Genomic DNA, 24,785 nt, shown 5'->3' on the forward strand with positions numbered 1-24,785 from the left:
TCTTTTCACATTTTGTAATGTTGCACCAATAATGACAAGGCAAATACCACATTATAGGGCTGGGCGATATATCGCATGACATTGTTATGCGCATCTCGTCAGTAAAGCCGGTTCCTTGATTAATAGTAAATCGCCATCACCTGCTTTCAGATGGAGCGGCATTTACTACACAGAGCCGTAGTTCACTGACAAGCTGAGCCATATCGCATTAATTATCACTGCGCCTTTAGAAAAATGTCAGCATCATTAGTCAAGTCAAGTCACCTTCATTTATATGGCGCTTTTAAAATTGTTGACACTATCAAAAGTTTCAAAGCAGCTTTACAGTGATCATAGGAAATTACCGTAACAGATTTTTTAGGCTTTACAACAGCTCTAGGATAAAGTTATTGTCCAGATAAAGTTAGTTTTGATTGATTGATTCACTTCCATTGCGAAGATCATTAGTTAGTTATTAACTTAAGGGCCGTTAACACAACACCGTTCTAACAGGAAAACCCTTAACGCGCTCCGGCCGCCCAATCCACACAAAACAGTGCCTGGTGTCTCGAGAACGCACTCCCTGAAATAGGTTCGAAGGTGCAAACGATTATCCGTTATCTCTGCGCAAACCTAAAAAATGCAGACGTCGCACACATGCGCATTTCGTGTTCAGTCCAAAAGTATGCACGTTTGAATATAGGCCTATATGTGCGCAGGCGTGTAGTCCTTCTTTACAAATCAACCCTCAATAAACTACATGTCTGGCCTTAAAAATGTATAATACAGAATTTTTTTGTCGCGTCTGCGTAGCCACGCAAGACGGAATTATCCCGACAACATTTTATCTGTACTGAGGTAAAGGGAGGGGAGGGAAGCGTTCACAGGGGAGGGGGACTGGTTGACACTTCAGGACTGCGTTGTCCGTGTCCAGGCGCAGGTCCTTCATCAGATCTGGATACGACCTGGATCCGGCGAACTGCGGTAAACCTCGGATAAACAGAGAGACTAATTTTAGCGTAGACGCCATCCTTCTTATGATGTAATAAGTACATCAGGATTTATGGGGAGTGTTCCCGGTTCCGGCTGACCTAAACTATGCAGCCTAACATTGAATTATAGAAGTCTATAATGTGTTATGTGTAAACTAGGCCAAAGAGATGTGTTTTTAGTCTAGATTTGAACTGACAGAGTGTATCTGCTTCCTGGACAATGTTAGGAAGATTGTTCCAAAGTTTTGGTGCTAAATAGGAAAAGGACCGCCAGCAGTCGATTTTGCTATTCTAAAATCTATTATCAACTGGCCGGAATTTTGAGATCGCAATAGACGTGAAGGACTATAATGCGTTAAGAGCTCGCTCAAGTACTGGGAAGCTAAACCATTTAGTGCTTTGTAAGCAATCAGCAATATTATTATTTTTTTTACTATGTTTAATAGGGAGCCAATGCAGTGTTGACAGAACCGGGCTAATATGGTCATACTTTTTGGTTCTGGTAAGAACTCCAGCAGAACAACCACGCAGTAGAGCATTACAAAAATCTAGTCTTGATGCCATGAACGCATGAACTAATTGTTCGGCATTTTTCATTGAGAGCATATGAAGCAATTTAGATAGATTTTTAAGATGAAAAAATGTGGTTTTACAGATACTAGACACGTGACTTTCAAATGAAAGATTGGTATCAAAGAGCACACTCAGGTTCCTAACCGACGACGAAGACTTGACAGAGCAGCCATCAAGTGTTAGACAGTATTCTAGGTTATTACGTGTGGACGTTTTTTATCCAATAATTGGAATCCGTTTTTTTCAGAATTAAGTAGTAGGAAATTGCTAGTCATCCAGTTTTTTATATCAGCTATGCATTCCGTTAATTTTGTGAATTGGTAAGTTTCGACAGGTTGTAATGAAATATAGAGCTGCGTATCATCAGCATAACAGTGAAAACTAATGCCATGCTTCCTAATGATATCTCCTAATGGTAGCACGTACAGAGTGAACAGCAACGGTTCTAGTACTGAGCCTTGTGGTACACCATACTGAACTTTTGATTGATAAGACACCTCTTCATTTACTGCTACAAACTGATAACGGTCAGAAAAGTATGATTTAAACCATGCTAATGCAATTCCACTAATGCCAACATAATTTTCGAGTCTATTTAAAAGAATGTTGTGGTCGATAGTGTCAAATGCAGCACTAAGATCGAGTAACACTAATAGAGAGATACAACCACGATCGGATGATAAGAGCAAATCATTTGTGACTCTAATGAGAGCTGTCTCAGTACTATGATACGGTCTAAATCCTGATTGAAAATCCTCGAAGATATAATTTCTTTCTAAAAAGGAACGTAGTTGTGAAGATACTGCCTTTTCTAGTATCTTTGATAGAAAAGGTAAATTCGAGATCGGCCTGTAATTGACTAATTCTGTAGGATCAAGTTGTGTTTTTTTAACAAGCGGTTTAATCATAGCCAGCTTAAAAGTTTTTGGTATGTATCCTAATGACAAAGATGAATTAATGATATTAAGAAGAGGATCTATGACCTCTGGAAGCATCTCTTTCAGTAGCTTAGTCGATATAGGGCAGGGACAGGCAACTCCGGTCCTGGAGGGCCACTGTCCTGCAGAGTTTAGCTCCAACCCTAATTAAACACACCTGAACAAGGCAATCAGTGTTTTCAGGATTACTAGATAGATACAGGCAGGTGAGTTTTTATCAGGGCTGAAGCTAAACTCTGCAGGACAGTGGCCGTCCAGGACCGGAGTTGCCTATCCCTGGTATAGGGTCTAACATACATGTTGTCGATTTAGATGATTTAACGAGTTTAGAAAATTCTTCCTCTCCTATAGCAATATATTAATCTAATTTTTCCTTAGGGAGACTACAATGCGATACTGATGCGATACTGTAGTAGACAGTTGCATAGTTATAATTTTCTCCCTGATATTATCAATCTTATAATTGAAGAAGTTCATAAAGTCATTACTGCTGTGCTGCTTGGAAACGTCTGGGCATGAAGCTTTATTTTTCATTAGTTTAGCCCCTGTTTCAAATAAATACCTAGGGTTTTGTTTATTTTCTTCTAATAGGGTTTAAAAATAAGCAGATCTAGCAGCTTTTAAAGCCTCTCTGTATGCAATCGTGCCCTCTTTCCATGAAATGCAAAATACCTCTAGTTTTGTTTTCTTCCAGTTGCGCTCCATTTTTCTGGCTGCTCTCTTAAGGCCCGAGTGTGCTTGTTGTACCACGGCGTTGGACTATTTTTCTTTAATCTTCTTTAAGCGCAATGAGCAACTGTGTCTAAAGTGCTGGAAAAGAGAGAGTTAAAAGTTTCTGTCGCAATATCGAGTTCTTCTAAGCTATCTGGGATGCGGAGATGATGAAACTGATCAGGAAGATTATTAAAGCAATCTTTAGTGGCAGAAGTGATAGGTCTAACATATTTGTAACACAGAGTGGGCTTTGCAGCCTTGGCTAAATTAAGTTTACACAAGAATAGATAATGATCTGAGACGTTATTTATTTTTAATCAGATGACTTTAGCAATCCTTTTACACGGCAATGGTGACAGTCCAAAAATGGGGGAAAAGCTCTTTTTGCATTTTCCCACCTCAAGTTTGCATGCTTATAACTCAAAAAATATAAAAGATATCTTCACATTTTATAGATCCTGGTTCTTAACAAACTCAAGATCCTACGATTTAGAACTAGAAATATGGTCTCAGTGTGGCTCCATGACAAAATTGTTCAATTGTCCACATTTTCAGTGATCAAAAACCATATGTGGGTCACTTTGCATTACAGTAAAAAAAAAAAAAAAAAAATTATTTTAAAGAGAAATGTCTGAAGAACAAATAATTTTGAAACTAGAAATGTTGTTTCCCCTGTAACTCAAGAAGTATTACAGATATCGCAATATCAATATAGATTTTGGTTTAAAACGAGGTAAAAACTATATAAATACTGTTCGTTTTCTCACACAAACCGCTCGTTTCGTGTCTTAGGCCATCAATGTGTACTTACGATTGGGGAATTATTAAATTTGGACTTATCTGTGCATGCTCTTTGAGGTGGTGACCATAGACCTGCATTATATGACTGACAGACAAGAACGGTTTGACCTAAAAATATAAAAATTGAAACTACTGCGGAAACAAAGACACCTACATCTTGGATGCCCTTGAGGTAAGCTAAAACATACCAAAATTAAATTTCAAAGTGAACTATCCCTTTAGACAATCCAGGTGAGGCAAATATTGGTTTATTGAATACACATGTTTGGGGAGAGAAAGCACACTCCCCTGTTTGCCATGAAACTTATTTCAAGCATGTAGTTACGATACTGTGTATTTTAACTCTTAGAATATATATATATATATATATATATTCAAATAAAGAAACGTATGAATACACTATTGAAAACTACTGAATACACTATTGTTAATTTAAGTGTATTTTGCCAGTCTGACAAGCATGTTCTATGCAATCATTCTGATAAAAGGAAACAGGATACATTTCTAGTCTCTATTTGTTAGTCAGACATTCCTCTTTGAATACAAGTATTCGCTGTATGCAAAAGAAACAACTGATAAGAACCAGCATCGAAAAGATACCTTTAATATTTCTCAAAGTACAGGCATACAAACTTCGGGGCGAACACAAAAAGTGCTTTTTCCCTTATAAAAGGTTACTAGCCGACCTACCAATTTCTGTATGAAAAAAAAACATGATGCCATTTTTCTAAAGTCATTTTCACCCTCATATAATTTGGCTCCAAATCTGAAAATTGTAAAGTATTCAGTAAATATTGATCCATGGCATTTAATATTGTGGCTTTCGTCAATATTTCTTCATCTTCGTCTTTCTTCACCAAAAGTATTAACAAAATCATTTTAGCCGGGTATGTTTCTGGTGATTTGACATGAGAACTTTGCGCTACGTCATCTAAGATGGCAAACAAGACAGAGTTCAGTATACTTATTATGCACAATAAAACAGTGCCTGACACGTCACCGAATCATTCATGTAAAGGTCTTTTCATCCACTACAGATCCAGGGACCCCCACACAGACTTTCAGCCAACGCAGGTAGAAAATGTTATATTAATATTATAGAAAAGCTAGCAATATTAAAGCAATATTAAAGAAAAGCTAGATACTCTCAGTAACGCAGGCAGAAACTGATTAACAGTTAACGTTACCATAGCAAGAACAGACCAGAAGGTGGTAGGAAAAGGACATCATACCTGAGGAAGGTGAGGAGGAAGGCTAGCAGTTGATGATAGGTGTAGAGGGGCCACATTATAAGGGTCTGGATCAAAAGGGGGAGGAAGAGAAGGGGCTGGAGTCTTCAGGACACTCTACTGGACCATCTACAAACACTAACGTTACACACCACACCACAGTCAAATCTATCCATCGACAGATTGATAGATCAATCGGATTATCAAGATAAATATTTACAGCCTTCCACAGATACACTAATAGTAAGTAGCTATAACTTACTCACCAGTAATCATTTGCTGTAAATAAATCTCTGACTGGAAGATATTATCGTTAATGTTTTAAAATGCAACGTAAACGCGTTCAATCGTAAACACGGACGTCATCCGGAAGTTGCACGTTTCAAAATAAAAGTCACTTTATTACGGGTCCGAGCAGGGATGTTTCTATGGGGAGATACCAACCGCCTTTTTCTTTTAATTATTGCTCTCTTACAGCTTCAAAATCAATAACAACAGTAATTATTAAAGTTAACAATAATAATAATAACATAATAATAGTTAAATGGAACATTTAACAATAGCAAACTCCATAACTTACAAAAAGGACATGGCTAAGAATTTACTCATCCATAAAGTGACAGGTCTGTAGGCTGTGCAATTGTACAAGTTTTTGTTTTTAGTTTTTTGCTGACACAAGATGAAACTGTAATCATGTAATGTTTTATCTTATTTAACAAAATAATAGGTTTCAAGTTTGAAAACTTAGTTTCTGAATATAGAATCTACATAGAAAAATAATTAAGTTTATTATAAAGCAGCCACTTCTGCTTCAAAATATCAAAAAATAAGACTAGAATTGATCATTTAATGAATGTTTATTGGCAAAAGGCTGGAATCAGACCATCCGGTTTTACTTGCCCTGTAAAAGAAAATCCTAATTTTACAGAAAATAACTGTGATTTTTTTACATTAATTTTAAATTGTACTCAAAACTCTGTAAAATTATAAATAATATCATACAGTATTTTTTCTGTTTTCTTAAATTACATAAAAATGTATGTCAAATTATGAATATAATCTGTAATAAAAAAATAACAAAACATTTAAATGATAAAACGGTCGAATGACTGGCAGTCCAAAAAAAAACCTGTTACATTAAAGTAAAACATCCTAAATTAAATAAACTGAAAAACACTGTTATTTTACAGGTATTTCCTGAATTATCACGATCATATACCTTCATTGTAAAAAAAGAAAAAAAGATTGTAAAGAACTGGTCAAATGACTGGTAGCTACGGCTGCCAAACAAAAAACATAAAATTAAAGTAAAATATTCTAATTTAAATAAACTAAAAAAAAAAAAAAACACTGTTGAAAAAAAAAAAGAACCTTTTGAGGTTCCTGGAAATTGCAACTGTGGGGGAACCTTAATACTCAGGTATTTCCTGAATTATTACGATCAAATACCTTCATTGTTAAAAATCTTTAAAAAATCAAATGACTGGCAGTCTATATGATCCTGAAAAAAAATTCTGTATAATGACTTAATAAAATCTTTCAGAGTATCACAGCACAGTATTGGCATGCATGCGACTTAATCAGATATTAGACTTCAGGTATCAGTAAATGAGTCCACTGCATGATGACTATCAGGACTAAAACTGACCAAAAGTGACTCTGATCTGAGTTTCTCTTGGATTCCTACCATAACAAATATGTATCAGAGACACACAGTTAAAGCAGCTGGAGAAAAACTCAAGTTAAAAACTGAAGGATCAAGAGCCCAACTAAAGCAAACCCTGATTACCAAAATGGTGACATCAAACTTTATTCTTTTCAATAAAACATCAACTTCTAAACCTCTGTTAATTCTCAATAAGAATGTTAGTATGAAAGAAATAAAGTCTGGATTGTAATAAGTGAAGATGCAGAGATCTTGAGAGATGTAAGTGTTTCTGTATGGTCTGTTTTGTGGGTCACCATTGTGTTGAAGACCGTGCTTCAGTCAAAGATGAGCAGAGAAACACAGATGTTATGCTGCATGTTGCTTTATTTATCTGCCAGTAACTGTGTAGTTGCTGATGCAGTGACTTATAGTCAGTAAATCATGCATATAGTTTAATGCAAGAGATTCACTTTTTACAGTGAATGTGTTTGTTAGTAGAAATTCAGTGTTTTTGTTCAAAAGTTTTATGAAGATTTCTGTAAAAGTCTTTTGCACTTTATTTAAATTGGATATTTTACATTCAATTTATGGTTTTTGTATGACAGCCATTGCTGACAGTCATTTGACCGTTTTTTTTGTGTTTTAAAAAAAATTTTTTACAGTGAAGGTGTTTGATCGTAATAATTCAGGAAATAGCTGTAAAATAACAGAATAAACACAGAAGGCATGGCACATAAACTATCTAGAATTAAAGGCAGTTCAGCTGGCATTAGAAAGCTTCCTCCCACATCTTCATCATCACCATGTTCTTTACATAAACCATCAGAACGGTGTGCGCTTGCTGCACAATCTGGCGAGGAGCCTCCTTCTGTGGCCCGAACGGAATCTCCTCTCTATTTGGGCAGTGCACCTCCCAGGCCACTTGAATTGCAGAGCAGACTTACTGTCAAGAGGGGGAGTAGTCCACGGGAGTGAAGCCTGCATCCCAGAACAGTAACCATGATCTGGGACATATTTGGGAAAGCGGAGGTGGATCTGTTTGCCTTGGAGGAGACCACCCACACTGCCTGCTTTACTTCTTGCTACCACAGTCCCCTCTGGGAGTGGACACGTTAGCTCACTGCTGGTGAGTACGCATATCCTCTGCCAAAACTGGTACCCTTGGTGCTACAAAAAATCAGGAAAGAGCAGGAGTCAGTTCTGCTGGTAGTGTTGTGGCAAATTCAGTCTTTTTGGTTCGGGTCTCAAAGAAATCTTTCAGAGTCGAAGTTCCAGGTCTCAGAAGAATTAAGACAAGCAACAAAGTGAGATGCCAGCTGGCCATCTAAAGTTACCATTCCCAGTTGTCTTATACCTTTTTCTTATTGCTACAGGTAGGTGCCCAATGGGCACCCTCATATCTATCTCTTCTTTTTTGCCACTCCTTGTGTCCTTGCCACCATTAAAAACATCTTCCCCTACACTCTAAGAAGAAAAGGTTCATTTTTGAACCTTTTTGAAAAGGTTAATTGGAACCTTTACTTAAAGGTGCATTAATGAACCACACTTTGAACCTTTTTAGACACACTATATGTATGTATGTTTTATTATTATACATTACTACTTTAATCCCATTTCACAACACAGACACAACCTATTATTCTTCTTGAAATATTTATTTAATATAGGCATATACAAATTTGAACACAGGACAGAAAGTACAAATGAAGACTTATTTAATCTAGAATAGAATATAGAGAATATAGAATATGAAAAAAACGAACAGAATGCAACTGAATATTCACAATAAATATTATTAACCCATTTCATGTATTTACATCATGTATTTACACACCCACACACTCATACAATATATTGAATTGGCCAAAATTGGCTATTTTAATCTCTGGGTGATATATTTTATATTATTTATATTAGATTATTATTATTTATATTATATATTTATATATTCAGAATATTATGGGAAAAAATATAATGTTCACAACAACCCATTCCATGTATTTACATCATGTATTTACACCCACACACACATTCAGTCAAACGCAGTTTCTGCGTTATGGCACATTAAAAACTTTTCAACAAATTTCAGGGTGTTTCTCATCTTTGCAGCATACTCAATGTTGAAGATGAAGTGTATTGCCATCAGAACAACAAGAGCCATGGTCAGATCATCCACTTCACAGACCTTCTCCTCTTCCATCAATATTTCTAGGAGAGACTCTTCAACCAAGGCACATCCCTTCATGTACAGCACAGGGTTGGGTGCACGGGGTTCCTAAACAAAGAAAGGATAATGCTATATAAGGTATAATGATATACAGCAGTTAAAATACCATTTATGATTATAATTTTTTTTCAGAAATTTTCTAAAAGTTAAAAAAAGAATTGGTCATTAAGAAATCTGTGACTTTGTGACATCATAACTGGTGAAATTAGCTGAATATTAAGATGTTGTAGTCTAACTATAGTCATAAAACTAATAATAAATGTTTTGGTTGCAAGAATACTATTAGAAGTGGATCTCAGTGGGAAAATGTAATTAAAAATGTAAATTATACACAAATTTATAGCACACCATTAAAGGAAAAGTTCCCCCAAAATGCTCTCATCATTTACTCCCTCGATGTTGCTGCTGGTGTAGAGTGGTGCATCAGAATGACATCAGAACACAGAAGAGTAATTTGTCACTGGCTCCTTTGAGAGTTTCCAGTGGGGTTTTAGGGAGTTTTCAATATATGAGCAAAATAAAGCCTGTGCTAAACATAACTTGATGATACTTTGACATTTTGTTTTACACTGTAAATTGCATATGCACATTGTCTTATATAGTTACCTTATTGGTGACACTTGTCTGTTGGATGCGCTGAGAAATCATCTGGTTCTTTACTTTCCCGAATCTGCTGCAAACTTTATTTATCTCTTCAATGTCAACCAAGGGTGATCTTTCTTTCTTGAATTTGTTCTTAAGAATCTCATGCCATTACACCTTAAATGGAAAAATATTAATTAAACATGTATAACCTTCAAGATAACAATATCAAGGAAGTATTAAAGGGTTTATGAAATTGAAAAACTCTTTGTCATGTTCTTACATATCCCCTTTCCTGTCCTGTCTCTCAAGAATTGGTAGTAACAAGGGCTGAACACACCTTGTTGTATTGTTCACTTGTTGGATACCTGAGAAAAAAAAAAAAAAAAGAGAGAAAAAATGTGTCCTGCATCATGCTCTAAAATTATGCTATTAATTATGCTATATAATTACCATGTATATGTGCACATCTGATCAAACAGTGTTTGAATATTTTTTATCTCCATTTGCTCCATCCTGTTGAAGAACAAAAATCTCTGTTTTTTTTTGTATTGCCATAGGAAATTTTGTAACCAGAAATCGAACAGTGCATATAAAGGTTTTTGGTTCACCCAAAAATGAACATTCTGTCATCAGTTACTCTGATTTCTAAACCTGTATAACTTGTATAATTTCTTTGTTCTGCTGACTTTGAAGAATTTTAATAAGAGATCTTTAATAAGATTCACTTCCATAGTATTTTTTTTTTCTTACTATGGAAGTCAATGATTTCAGATCTGCTTGGTTTACAAATATTTAGATTTTTTTTTATTTGATTTGATTTCTTTATTTAAAAGGGACAACGCACATTAATCAACAAGAGTCCAGAGTAAAAGAAAATTATACAGGTTTGACTATTTGAGTAACTGATGACAGAATGTTCATTTTTGGGTGAACTATCCCTAAACATTTTGTAATACAACCAATTATATACATGTATAATAACGTTATACCGTTTAGTTTTCTGCGTTCAAAACGGTTATAGCTGCTACTGGTTGTAGCCTACGTTAGATGGCGCTATGGGGTCATTGTCCCTGAGAAATTGCGCAAAAATAACACTAGGGAGTTTGATTAAAATCTTCAATTTAGTTTTATATATTTCTTCTTTTTTTTTAACTAGAAATTAAAATGAAACTGAATAACGTTAATTATCTAGAATTAGTAATGAATTTTAGTTAAGAACCACTGATGTAAATAATTAAAAAGATTATAGCTTAGGCCTTATATCCATAAGCCAACTAATCATACCTTTTATTACTATATTGTTACTAAAATAAAAATTAGGAGGTAGAGATAAAAACAAACAAAACAAATATAAACCACAAATTGTTCTTGTTTTTTTCTTACCTTTTTTCAATGTTCTGAATCCAATTAATTTTGCGATCTTACTGTCGATAGAAGAGTCACAAAAAGAGCTCAAACCTTATTATGACACACTACACTCATTATATTATCGCAGATATCAAGGTTTATAGTTATTTCGACATTTTATTTGTGACTTACCTACGATATTTCCCGTCGATCCTCTAGTAGTCCATTAGCTGCTTATACTGACTCGCGAGTCGCGCACCAAAAAGTAACGGTTTAAAGTTTTTTTTTTTTTTTTTTTTCACAGACCATTGAAGATTTTGTGATTTACGTAAATTTTTTTATTAAATTACTAATGAATTGTTATTATTTAGTATTGGCACAATTAAAGTGGCTAAACAATAATGAATATGTTATTGAGGTTTATGTGTTCTGATTTTTTTTTGTGGAAACAAATACATTGTTACAATTTTCAAAACTTTTAATAATAATAGGTATAGGCTATACATGTTATTAGCCTACTATTAATATGGAAAAAAAAAGTAGGCTAATCAGAACAGTATTATTGTTATGCATAATAAAAAATGATGATTATTATTATTATTATTGATATTATTATTACTTCTTGGATGTCATTTTTGCTAGAAGAATCCAAGAGTAATTAATTAATAGCCAAAAAAAGAAAGAAAACTGTAAAAAAAAAAAAAAAAAAAATATATATATATATATATATATAAGAGCAAAGGTTTGTAGTTCACTGTGCAATTTACAGAAATTCTTTTTTGATTAATGTTTACTGAATCATAATTTATTGACTTCTCTATAAAAAAAAATGTTGCATTTATCAACCTGAAAGCAGGGGTGTTTCAGGGCTGTAGTTTTGCTTATAATTGTGCAAAGTATTTTTAAACTAACAGGTGAACAACAATAATGGAGCATCTTTAATGATCAAGTGCTTGTGTACGCTAGATTTGTGTACGCTATAGACCTTCTTCTATTGGTGGAACATCTCAAAACAACTTATATAACACTTTTTTCTTCCAGTGTCTCCCAACACCTGCATCCCACCTACAGGTTTTTGGGTACTTTTCCATTCTCATATCCTTGTGACCTATTTTCTGCTTGGTATTACTGCATTCAGACTTTTACATGAGACAAGGGAAATTCCCCAACACATCCCCACTTTGGGACTAACTGTAGTCTCACCTTCACTTTTGTCCCAGAATGTATCTTCATGAATAAACCTCTCTCTGTTATCTATCAATCATGGCCAATAGACCATCCATTTTTCTTATCAATAGGCTTTCATCACAAAGGTACACTCTGGATGAAAAGTGAGACCAAACATCTCCACCCCCCTTTGACTGGAGTCAGGAATGTAGTAAAAGATCTCACTTTCCAGTTGGATCATCACTTTGAAGGGATAAATTACTTCAAACATTTGATTTCCAGTGTAATCAACATATTTCAGTTGTACAGACTTGAAGTTAGGATTGTCCCACGGTGCCAGAGGAACTGCACAGGCGCTTCCGGTGGCCTGAAGTGCTATCTGGGTTGCTCCATCGTTGCCAGAGGTGCCCTGGTCCTGCCTAGGAGGGCATTTGAAGACAATGACTTACAGTCATAAAACCAACTGTACATTGTTCACCCAGGTCTCATGCACACCTTTTAGACTTTTGATATTTATGACAATAAACTGCTAAATCATATGCAAATATTGCTATGTATTTCACCACTGCCACATACCTGACACCTAGATGAACAATGTACAGTTGGTTTTATGACTGTAAGTGTAAGTCATTGTCTTCAAATGCTATTGAGCTTTAAATATGGTCATATTCTGTATATGATCTCATACAGTAGTGAAATACCAATATTTGCATATGATTTAGCAGTTTATTGTCATAAATATCAAAAATATTAAAGGTGTGCAATGTGCATCATACATGAGACCTATATGAACAATATACAGTTGGTTTTATGACTGTAAGTCATTGTCTTCAAATGATATTGAGCTTTAAATATTGTCATATTTTGTGCATGATCCCATACAGTAGTGAAATAGGCCTACATAGCAATATTTGCATATGATTTAGCAGTTTATTGTCATAAATATAAAAAATATAAAAGGTGTGCATCATACATGAGACCTGGGTGAACAATGTACAGTTGGTTTTATGACTGTAAGTCATTGTCTTCAAATGCTATTGAAGTTAGAAACGTTTATGCCAATGTCGCATGTGAGACGGTCCCTAAATATGCGTGTGACAAAAAAGGATAAGAATGCGCTTCATGTGTCTTTCACTTACATCGTACCCATGTCTTAATGCCAAAGACCGCACTATATCTTTATATGACATTCCTAATTTAAAGTAAAATGTTATTTCTTCTGTCATCTCCATCTCTGCTGTAGCCCAGTCTATGCTATGGTACGGTTACAGTATTGGCCGCTGTGGCTCCCTCAACTCGTGGCCATGACAAATAGATGTCGTTCTCTCAAAATATGAAGTCGTGGCCACGAGAAAAATATATCGTTCCCTCAACATATGATCTCGAGGCCACGACTTTGCATCGCGTGGCCACGACATGATGCCGTTACCTCAACAAAATTATCTCGTGGCCACGACTTAATATGACGTTCCCACCGTCCCACGACTTAATATCACGTTCCCACGAGTTTATATGTTGTGGCCACTACAAAAATAAGTGAACCGAACATGTCCCCTCCCGGTCACCGTAATATTGGACCAAAAAAAAAAAAAAAAAAATCTGTCTGGAGCCGCAAAAAATTAAAGCCTTATATAAGCCTTATAATGAAGGCAACACATGTTGTAAGTGTCTATATTAGTTTTATTAGCCCCCTAGTATCAAAATGATAAGTAGCCTAGGCAACAAATACATAATGAGCATTCATGATTAAATGTTTATTTTCCCTGCAGCGCATCCTGGAGAGAATGACGCACCACGTGACTACTCTACGATGGTGCTTTAAGTTTAACTTCCATTATAATTTTAATGTATTACGTTTTATTTATTTGTGTATTATTTTTACAACGTTGAAAAACTTTAACCCTTTCACACGTAAGTTTAAAATATTCTGACTGACCCCCCCAGCGTGAGTTTTTCAAGGCGACCGTTATAGAGTGCCGAAGTAATGACGTCACTTTGTAGGCCAACCCGGAAGTTAGCGGCGCATGGGTTCCCTCGATCAAAAAGCAATGCATTTTCCCCATAGACTTTTGGAAAATCGCAACAAATAAGATCTGTGTTCAACAAAGAGTTGTGACCCTTACACGTTTTGTCTATCAAGATAATCTTTACAAGTTAATCCAAAATGTATACATTTTGAAGCCTAAATAAAGCCGTCGGATATAAAATGCTAACGGTAGGCTATCAACGGACTACAGCACACCATGGTCGCGGATCAACGTCATCATCAAGCTTCCTCAAACTCACTCGCTCGCTCATTATGATCTGCGCTGTGTATGAACCTATTTTTACAGTCTATGGTATGAACCTATTTTTACAGTCTATGGTATGAACACTTATCCACTTTTTCATGAGAAATACTGCCCCTTCTGTTTTTCAAAAAATGTTAGAAACTAATTTTGTTTATGCGTGCCTCTCTGAGATTTTTTTAATATTTTGTTAATGTTTTATTTATTCGTTTATTATTTTGTTAGTTTACATAAACCTTAATATTATTTTCTTTGTGATTAAGATTATTATGCCTGATCATTGTGCCCCAAATAAACTTTAAAGATTATCTTTCACTGTATTATTATGTTTGATTGTATGTTTGCATACCATTTGCTAATTCGCCAGGAAAAAAAAACGCGCTTTAACAATCTCAGAAGCACTAACGTTATGGCCGTATCAATTTCCATGTCCTTTTTCTTAGACGATAGAAAAACCATAGATCGAAGAGAGAACAACTATAAATCTGGACATGAACAGTGCAGCTTAGATGCTGGTTTACTTGCCGGTATTGTAAGGGCCAGCATGAGGTACAAGGTTAATCGAGTAAGTAAAACTAGGGAGAGATAGAGGAGTTATAATAGTGTTCTATGTATTTAAGATAACTATACAAATAATCTCTGAACAAGCATAACGCAGTTCAATTCCAAACATTTAATATAATAGTTGTATATAATTATATATGTTGAATTTAAAGAGAATTGTCAATAGCAAATGCTTATTATAATATATTATAATTAAACCATATATGTTCCCTAAATAAACCATATATACTCATTTTGTTAACATTTTCTATTTTTACCTGGTAATCCACAAGCCCCAATGTGAGAGCCTGTGTAGTAAATTTTATCTCACATTCACATTACTGTGAGCTGACTGGAGTGTAGTTACAATAGTATACAAGTAGTATGCAATAGTTTAACATTTAATTTGTGTATTTGTCAGACAGTCAACTTACAGTGCATTAAGGCTATACATATCAGCGTGTTCTCTGGGAATTGTCCACGTTTATATAGCACATTAAATATAGTTAACATTTACTACTAAAATAACAAAGATTAATATCATTGCCTGCTTTAACTACCGGCAATGCTGTTTACAAATACAATCATATTATTATAGGTGGGTAAAAGCCAAGTTCACAAGGTGCAGGACCCACCCTTTCTATAATTATATCCAAACAAGTTACAATAAAAGTCAATAAACCAGGTATTATTTTGAATATTTTAATTAAACACATTTCTCAACGTAACGTTAGCCTTTAATAAAACTGCAGCGGATCTAATCTATTAAACAGTGGCAAAGTAAACAAGCTTTTAGATATTTTAAGAGAAAGACAAAAGGTATTTTAGCTGTTGATTTGGTTATGAAAAACGTTTATTCTTGCTACTGCTAGCCTTTTTTACTCCATCTGGCACGAACCCAGAGTCTCCGCTGGATAACATCGGACGGAAAACAAACGAGATTTCATTCGATGACTTGTGGTTGCATCTCGGGACAAAACAAAAATAACGTTATGTAGGCTATATTAACTGAAAGGTAAACTTCTAAGAACGTGAAGCTGAAACGCGGGCTAGTGAGAGATTTCATGTTTGTCATGATGACGTCTAAAGTCTCCGCCAAAGGATGTAGTCCCTTTTAGCAACTTGTTAGCAACCACCGTTTTTAAGACACAATAAAGTTTTAAAAAATCACAAGCAGGTTATAACTGGTGTGTTTTATGTCATAGATCAAAACGTGAAAATATTTAGAGGCTTTGTTAACCACAGACCTTATTTCAGGCGATTTAGCAAAAACCCATTCAAAAAACCCATAGACTTTAGGGCGAGGGAACCCGTAGTGCTAAAATGCTAACTCACTTCCGCGTTTTGGCCTACAAAGTGACGTCATAACTTCGGCACTCTATTTAGAATGTGTCACTTTATGGTTTCCAAGGTGATGCGTCATTGCGTGTCACGTGACACACCGCAGCAACAACAGAGCTGAATGAATGATGATCTGCTTAATTATGTCATTTTTCCTTTTTTATTCAAAATATTCACAAATTTGTTAGATATGGCATGAAATATCTGATATTCCGATTGTCAAATATATGCAAGTGGAAGTGTTTTGTTGTTTAAACACCTTTATAACGATCGCGTTAGTTGAGCTGTATGCGCTGCCATCTTAGTTTGTGCCGCAGACGCAGTTCAGAGAATCGGATCTGTTGGATTTACAACACGTGAATTCATCCACTTCTCCCGAAATACATCAAAGTAAGTGGCTGGTGAACTGGGAGAAGAATAGAGTCAACTTTAAAGTTACTTACACAATGTATGATATGAATAAAACGTGTCTAATTATAATGGAAAGGATTATTGCCTCTTCCTTTAACATCAGTGTGTATTTTACTCTAAATGTATTGTTTTTTTAGTACTTATATGTCTCGTCTGAAACCTAAAATAAACATTATGTGGTTGAAAACACTGAAAAGTTGTGATATATGACAGCTCTGAGCGCGCCTGTCTCTGGCTCAGCGCCAGCCAACGGGCGAGAGCACATTTGAATTTAGCAGTTGATTACGTCATGCACTGACTGTTCTGATCACACCGATGAGATCGTACGTGCGAAAGGGTTAAGAATGTTTGTCATGTTTTTCCTCCTACAGAAATTATATTAAAACAAAAAATATTTTTTCCATTTTCATATTTTTGAAAAAGCTCCAGGGAGCCACTAGGGCGGCGCTTAAGAGCCGCGGGTTGCCGACCCCCGGCCTAAGGCATCCATTGCTTGATCTGTGTAGTTAATAAATCTCTGTTGGTTATAATAAATATACTTGATCCATTCTTGGTTCTTATTTGGTAATATCCATACAAGTATGGATTCCCAACCTACTGAAATCTCAATTTCTAGCTTTAAATTAATGGGGTATCCCCCTTGGTTGTCCAATTGAGTCTATCGTTACTTTAGGGTCTGGGGCATAAGCTCTTTTACTCTGCGTTTTTGCCTATTAAGTTTCTCCAGTGTTCCCATATCATTATGTTCCCAGTCTACAATTCCCACTTCCTGAGCCAATCTTACTCTGACACAGAGTCCTTTCCAATCCACTAAGGTGGCTCTTAGTCGCTTACCTCCACACAACCAAAAATAGTCAGCTTTTGCTTCATTTTGATTTTCTAGGGGTTCTATCAAAGGAAAAGTCAATGTGGCGTTTTCACAATTCTCTTGAACATTCATTATTGTCATGTTATTGTTTACTGTTGCTGTGGCATATTAAGCTGAAAGATTTATACACATTTGGGTCATAATACATTTCTTTGTCTAGGTGCCATATTATGGCACACTTGCCTTGGAATGTCCCCATTTCCTGTCGACCATTAGTTTTGTTAAAGCATTCATACTCTAATGATGTGTCTAGTATGTAGTTATTTGGGGTTTCTCGTTTGGTTGGGTCTATTCTTACATCAAGCTTTTTGCTTTCACTTCCCCACCCTTTTTTCTGATTGTAAAATCTTTGGTAATAGTGAGTCCCCAACATTGCTAAACATTCCGCTGGGCAGTATGGAATTATTTTACCTGTTTGTCTTAATTGTTCCGTTGACGCGTTAGCAGCGCAGTCTTTGTTGTATCCTTAGTTGTTTTATTACTGTCTTTACTGCTCTTTGGATAAGTGCTGATCCATTGTCAGAGCTAATCTGAGATGGTATGCCGAATCTTGGGAGTACTTCTCTGGTTAAAAATGTTATCACAGTTTGTGCTCCTTGGTCTGCTGAGGGTTCTGCTTCGACCTATCTGCTAAATCTGTCTACGATAACTGTCTATGTATATTATTCCTCTTACTGATTTTATCATGTCCACATAATCCATCACTAAATGCTTGAACGGTCTTTCTGGAACTGGGATAGAGCCTATTGGAGTTGCTGTTCCTTTTCTGACATTATCAGAATCCTTTATCAGAATCTCCCCCCTTGCGCAATGGTCAAAACCATGCGCATCTGGAATCAAAATGTTAAGCAATGGGGTGGGGGCTATCATATGGCCTTCATGTGATCTCCATATTGTCTCTTTATTGTAATATCAGGATAGGTTAGTAAAGTAAACCTTGTTGATAGCATGGGTCGGTAGCCTTGAGCTACATAGCCTAATTTGGTGCTATAGTATACGATAGGTTGTTTTTTCCTACCGCTGCATGTTTCCTGCATAAAAACAGAGGAAGCAAACCCATCCTTTCTATGTGCGACATACAAGTGGAAATCTTAATCATACTGAGGCGTTGCTAATGCTGGGGCAGCTTGCAGTTCTTTTTTAACGAGTCAAACGCTATCAGTGTCTCAGAATCCCACATGAGTTGTGCTCTAAGATTTTGATGACCTGCGTGTTTCATTAAGGCTCGTAGTGGGGCAGTTTTAATGCCATAATCCTCTATCCAATCAGCACTAAACCCCGTCATCCCCAGAAATGTCATCATTTGTCCCACAGTTTATGGCTGTGGTGCTTTGCTTATTCCCTCTAATTGATTAGGTGATATTGCCTTTGTCTGGTGTGCAATTAATCGTCCCAAGTATTCTACTTGAGGCAGGCAATACTGCAATTTCTCTTTTGAGGCCTTATGGCCACCTTGTGCTAATTTAGTCAGCACTTTGATTGAATCCTGATGACACTGTTCTAGCGTTGTTGAGCATATTAGCAAATCATCGACATACTGTATCAATGTGCTATCCAGTCTTAGATCTTCCAAATCTAATTTCAGAACTTGGTTAAAGACATGTGGGGAGTGCTTAAATCCTTGGGGCATCATCAGGGCCGGTTCTAGACATTAGGAGGCCCTAGGCAAAATTCATGTTGGAGGCCCCCCACCCCCAATAAAAAAACACTTGAAACAAATATGATTCCTAACCTTTTTATTTATACAACATTTAATTTTAAAAGCAGTATATTTTTACTTACACAGTAGGGGAGAGCAGGGGCGAAAGTACCATTTTTCAGAAAAACATAATTTGAAAAGATGATGTTTTAGACAGAGATATATTTTTGCTGTGGTCAGTCACTCACAAGTGTGGTCTATCAATACCAGGTGGTATTTTGTAAAAATGTAGAAGGACTTCAGTATAATTTCACTTTGAACTTAAGACTGCTCATGTTACTTTCGACCCCGTCAGTTGGGACGAAAGTAACACACAGGTGGGTCAAAAGTAACACAACAATATACAAGCTAGATTGTTTGTGTTACTCTTGTTTTTTTTGTTTTTTTTATTAGCCTAAATATACCTGAGTATATGACCTTGTTAACATGTAACTGCAAACATATTTTGGCCTTTATATTTGTAAAAAATTGTTAATTTACATTTTCATTTTAAATTTCAGTTTCATCAATGTTTCAAATAACCCAACAGTACAAATTTGAATTGTTTAGAATTTTTTTTTTTATTGGCAATGTCAATCTATTTTATAAAATGTGTTTTCAACATGAACAATATGAAAATTAAATTAAATTACCATAATATAAATTCTCAACATAATGTAACAATAGTCATGTTTCCATCAAGGTTTTATGCATAAATTTAAAATCTGCATTAAAACATCAGGATGGAAACCCTGAAAATACATAGGTGGAGGTGGAAAAGCTATAAGGTATGGCTAAAACCTAAATGTGACTAAGGTAAATGGAATGGTGACACAGAAATCAGCTGATTTAAATGTGAACGCCCTCTCTTAAACATCTGGCTGAATCAGACCTCTATCTGTCTTACTGACCCTCACTCTTGCCATGTTCTGTTGGTATAATATGACATAAACATGTTTTAATAAATGCTGCAACACAGAGAAAGTCACCACATTAGCAGCGCGACAAAAGAAACACTTGTTTTCACTATAGCGGGACAAAAGTAACAAGTGTTACTTTCGTCCCGACAGGAACTCCTGACGTTTAAACCCGATTTACTTTTATACTGAAAAACTCTAACAAGGCAAACTTCAGGATGTGTTACAGCACTTAATAACATGTAGATTGATCATTACTGTTTGACATGAAACGAAAAACACATCTTGTAATTAGAAAAAAAAGTACCGCTTCAGTAATTTACTTATCGAACTCGAAAACTGCTTACTGGACCTAACTGCGGGAAACGATGACGAAATCACGTGATATCTGGCAGCTCCGTCAATGGTTGCGTACTGAACGTGCTGTCATAGCTTGAAATGCTAATATAGTCAGGGCTCTGAGAAAATCGCTTTGTTACTTTCGTCCCGCGTTACTTTCGCCCCGGTTCTCCCCTACATAAGTTTGGACACATTACTATTTTTAATGTGTTTGAAAGAAGTTTCTTATGCTCATCAAGCCTGGATTTATTTGATCAAAAATACAGAAAAATAATATAGTGAAATATTATTAAAATTTAAAATAATGGTTTTCTATTTTACTATACTTTATATTTCTGTGATGCAAAGCTGAATTTAGTGTCACGTGATCCTTCAGAAAACTTTATAATATTCTGATTTATTATCAAATGTTAGAAATGGTGCTTAAAGGAGTAGTTCACTTTTAAAATGAAAATTCTGTCATCATCACCCTCATGTTGTTTCAAACCTGTATGAATTTCTTTCTTCTGCTGAACACAAAGGAAGATATTTAGAAGAATGTCAGTAACCAGACAGTTTTTGGGTCCCATTGACTTCCATAGTAGGAAAAAAATATACTATGGAAGTCAATGAGACCAGAAACTGTCTGGTTACTGACATTCTTCTAAATATCTTCCTTTGTGTTCAGCAGAAGAAAGAAATTCATACAGGTTTGAAACAACATGAGGGTGAGTATATGATGACAGAATTTTCATTTTAAAAGTGAACTTCTCCTTTAATATTTATTTTATAACCTTTGATACTTTTTTTCAGGATTTTTTATTATTAAAAAGTTGTTTTAAAAAAGTCTTCACTATCACTTTTTATATATTTAACACATCCTTGCTGAATATTCCTGTTTTTTTTTCTGTATTTTTGATCAAATAAATGCAGGCTTGTAGAGCATAATAATAAACTTCTTTCAAAAACATTAAAAATAGTAATGGGTCCAGACTTTTACCGGTACTGTATGTACATATTATTCAAACTTTATCTAAGGTAATCTCTTTTTTGTTTAATGAAGATGTTATTGTTGTTGTTGTTATTTTGCTGTTTTATTCAATTTATTCACAGTTCCAGAATCCCACTTCAGTAGATGAGCATAAGTGCTTTTATATTGCATTGCTACCTTAAATATGCTATACACACAAATCAAGTGGAAGAGAAAGACACGATCGCTACTGAGCAGAAAAAAATATATAAACTGATATTATTGGCGTAATGTCAGGGTATAATCTAATCATCAGCAGAATTTAGAAGATAGACCCATAGATATGAGATCCTTTATTTGAAACATTTAAAAATGTTGTAGTGTGTTGGCTTTTTAACTTAGAATACAGACGTCTTGTCTTTTAATTTTGTAGCTTTTTTACTAGTCAGCTCCCGACGCGATGTTATTCATTGTACGCGCAAATTCAAAGCGTCTCGTCTGGGCACGTTAATGACGCTCGCGCTCTTTTAAACTCGTAATAAAGCGGTGAATGATTTTTCCAGAAATGACGCTGATCTACAGTACAAGTTTATATTTAGAATACATTGCAATCACTCCAAAATAGATGACGACAACTCACACACCTGCATTATGAGCTGTGCTTCTTTGTGTGCTTATTAGGCTTTTGCCTCGCAGCACCTGATGGATGCGTTCGTTACACATACTTTCAGAAGCCGGCACCCGCTTTGTAACGGACACATTAATTGGTTTAACTGCAGTAATGTAACAGTCTATGGTTAAGATAAACATCGTCACTATTTTTTAGTTAATTAATAAATATTGAAATAAATTGTAGATAGGACATTTGTACATTTTATTATTTATTTATTTATTTTTGTCCCTCTGTCTGGGCCCCATCCCGCCAATCGGGCCCTAGGCACGTGCCTAGTTTGCCTTTGCGTTAATCCGGCTCTGGGCATCATAGTGTATGTATATTGTATAAAAGGTGTCTGCTTTTGTCCGCTAACGGGATGCTGAAAAATGCAGAGCAGAGATCAATTACAGTGAAATTCTCAAAATTCCGGCCAGTTGATAATACCTAGAATATCAAAATCAACTGCTGGCGGTAGATCCTTTTCCTATTTAGCACCAAAACTTTGGAACAGTCTTCCTAACATTGTCCGGGAAGCAGACACACTCTGTCAGTTCAAAGCTAGACTAAAAACACATCTCTTTGACCTAGCATACACATAACACATTATAGACTTTTATAATCCAATGTTAGGCTGCATAGATTTAGGTCAGCCGGAACTGGGAACACTCCCCATAAATCCTGATGCAGTCCTGAAATGTCAACTAGGCTCTTCCCTGTGAAGGCCTCCCTCCCCTCCCTTTACCTATCCACAGATAAAGCGTTGCCGGGATAATTCCGGCTTGCGTGGCTACGTGGAAGCGATAAAAATTCTGTATTATAAATTTTAAGGCCAGACAAGTAGTATGTTGAGGGTTGATTTGTAGGGAAGAACTACACGCCTGTGCACATATATTCAAACGCGCATACCTATAGACTTAACTCATAATACGCATGTGCATGCCATCAGCGTTCTCACTGGTTCGCGTTTTTGACGTTTGCGCAGAAAGAACTTAAGAGTTTTCTGTTAAAACAGTGTCGTGTTAGCGGCCCCTAAGTTAATAACTAATGATCGTTGCGACGGAAGTGAATCAATCAAACTAACTTTAGCTGGACAATAACTTTATTCTAGAGCTGCTATAAAGCCCAAATAATCTCTGTTACTTTAATTTCCTATTATCAATGTAAAGCTGTTTTGGAACAATCTACATTGTTAAAAGCGCTATATAAATGAAGATGACTTGACTTGACTTGAAATAATTAGCAGCAGGTGGAACATTAGTCAATAGCGTATGCGGATTTGGGACCTCTGCCGGCCAATCTTCCACTATCTCATTGATTGCCCTTAAATCATGCACTAATCTCCATTTGTACTTATTGGCCTTTTCAACTGGTAGAATGGGAGTGTTACAATAGCTAGTAGTTTCAACCAGCACTTAAGCCTTTACCAATCTTTCAATTGTGTTTCTTATTCCTTCCACTGCTTCACGTCTTAATGGGTATTGTTGTTTTCTTGGCAGCTGAACTCCTGGTTTTACTCTAATTCTAACAGGATTTGCTGACTTCACCAGGGGCCCATTCTTCGTACGTTGCTTAAAACATCCGAGATCAAATTACACATCCAAGATGATATCATCGTGCTAATCATGATCTGGCTAATTAGGTTCTTCGAACACACCTGCCGGATATGATTAGTATAGCTGGATTGAGTTATCTGAGATAATTGCGCGTTCATGCGCTGGTTTAAAAGGGGATATGTATCGATAGTAGAAACATTGATCAGCAACGCTGCTATTGGCTGCTCAGCGTGGCCAAAGAGCGGGCTCAGTTTTTCTCCTCAGCAGAGCAAGAACTAATAGTCGAAGTTTATTCGGAATTTTAATGTTTAAAGGGTTATGTGTAAAAGGCTCAAGTGATGTAAGCCTGACCAAGCATGTATAACGTGTGTTCGCTCAGACCACGCCCCCTTTCTGACATGTTGCGACATGCCCTGGCTTGCAGAGATCGGCTGTCAGTTGAGTTTCAGTTTAAGTTAAGCTTCAGGTTGTGTTCGTGTGCATCAGTGACCACAAGTAAGTTACAATTATATTGTATAGATAAGTTAATATTAGCAATTCATGTGAGCCTTTATCTCTGTTGTATGCATAGCTTGTATGGTTTTCTTATTGTATTTCACGTTTCAGGACATGTTTAGCACTGTTTATTTAAGTAATTAGGGAGAGTTATTAGCCTCAATTGTGTTTATGTTAGTCAACATCGATGTTTATTTCTTTTCCTTTAGAACCACACCTACACTGTAAAGTTTATAAGAAATAGTGCCTGTGCATCTGTATTTCAAAAGTGATATATTAAACCCTTAAACGAATATCTCTGCCTTCCGTGTCCTGACTAGACACCCCATATCGTTGACTAATTTTCATAACCAGTAGAGCCCCATTACAATTTATGGTCCTTCGAGCCGGATAGAGTCAATGATATGGCAACCAGTAAAGAAGGAATCAGCCTCCCTGTTTCACCTGTGCGCCCCAAACGCTCAGTGCAACGCCCAAGATATCTGGATGATTTTTTAGTCGAATATACAGAGCAGCATAGCTTAGCGCAGATGCACAGGCACGAAGAT

General features: G+C 35.9%; 1 protein-coding gene and 1 long non-coding RNA gene across 3 annotated transcripts in view; one reads left to right on the forward strand and one right to left on the reverse strand.

Moving 5' to 3' along the window:
• slc37a3 (solute carrier family 37 member 3) overlaps window positions 1-5,364 on the reverse strand; it is a 51,798-nt gene extending 46,434 nt beyond the window's left edge. For both annotated transcript variants that reach the window (XM_082167435.1, XM_082167436.1), the window contains exon 1: window positions 5,230-5,364. In XM_082167435.1, the coding sequence (XP_082023561.1) occupies window positions 5,230-5,285 (56 nt within the window). In that variant the 5' untranslated portion in view covers window positions 5,286-5,364. The remainder of the gene's footprint in view (window positions 1-5,229) is intronic.
• On the forward strand, window positions 5,325-9,939 carry LOC309497224. The gene is made up of 3 exons (XR_014205448.1): window positions 5,325-5,469; window positions 7,701-8,000; window positions 8,984-9,939. It is a non-coding gene; the product is annotated as an uncharacterized lncRNA (long non-coding RNA).
• Window positions 9,940-24,785: the final 14,846 nt, after the last annotated feature.

Source organism: Leuciscus leuciscus (assembly GCF_965113295.1).
Source record: "Leuciscus leuciscus genome assembly, chromosome: 4".
Taxonomy (NCBI): domain Eukaryota; kingdom Metazoa; phylum Chordata; class Actinopteri; order Cypriniformes; family Leuciscidae; genus Leuciscus; species Leuciscus leuciscus.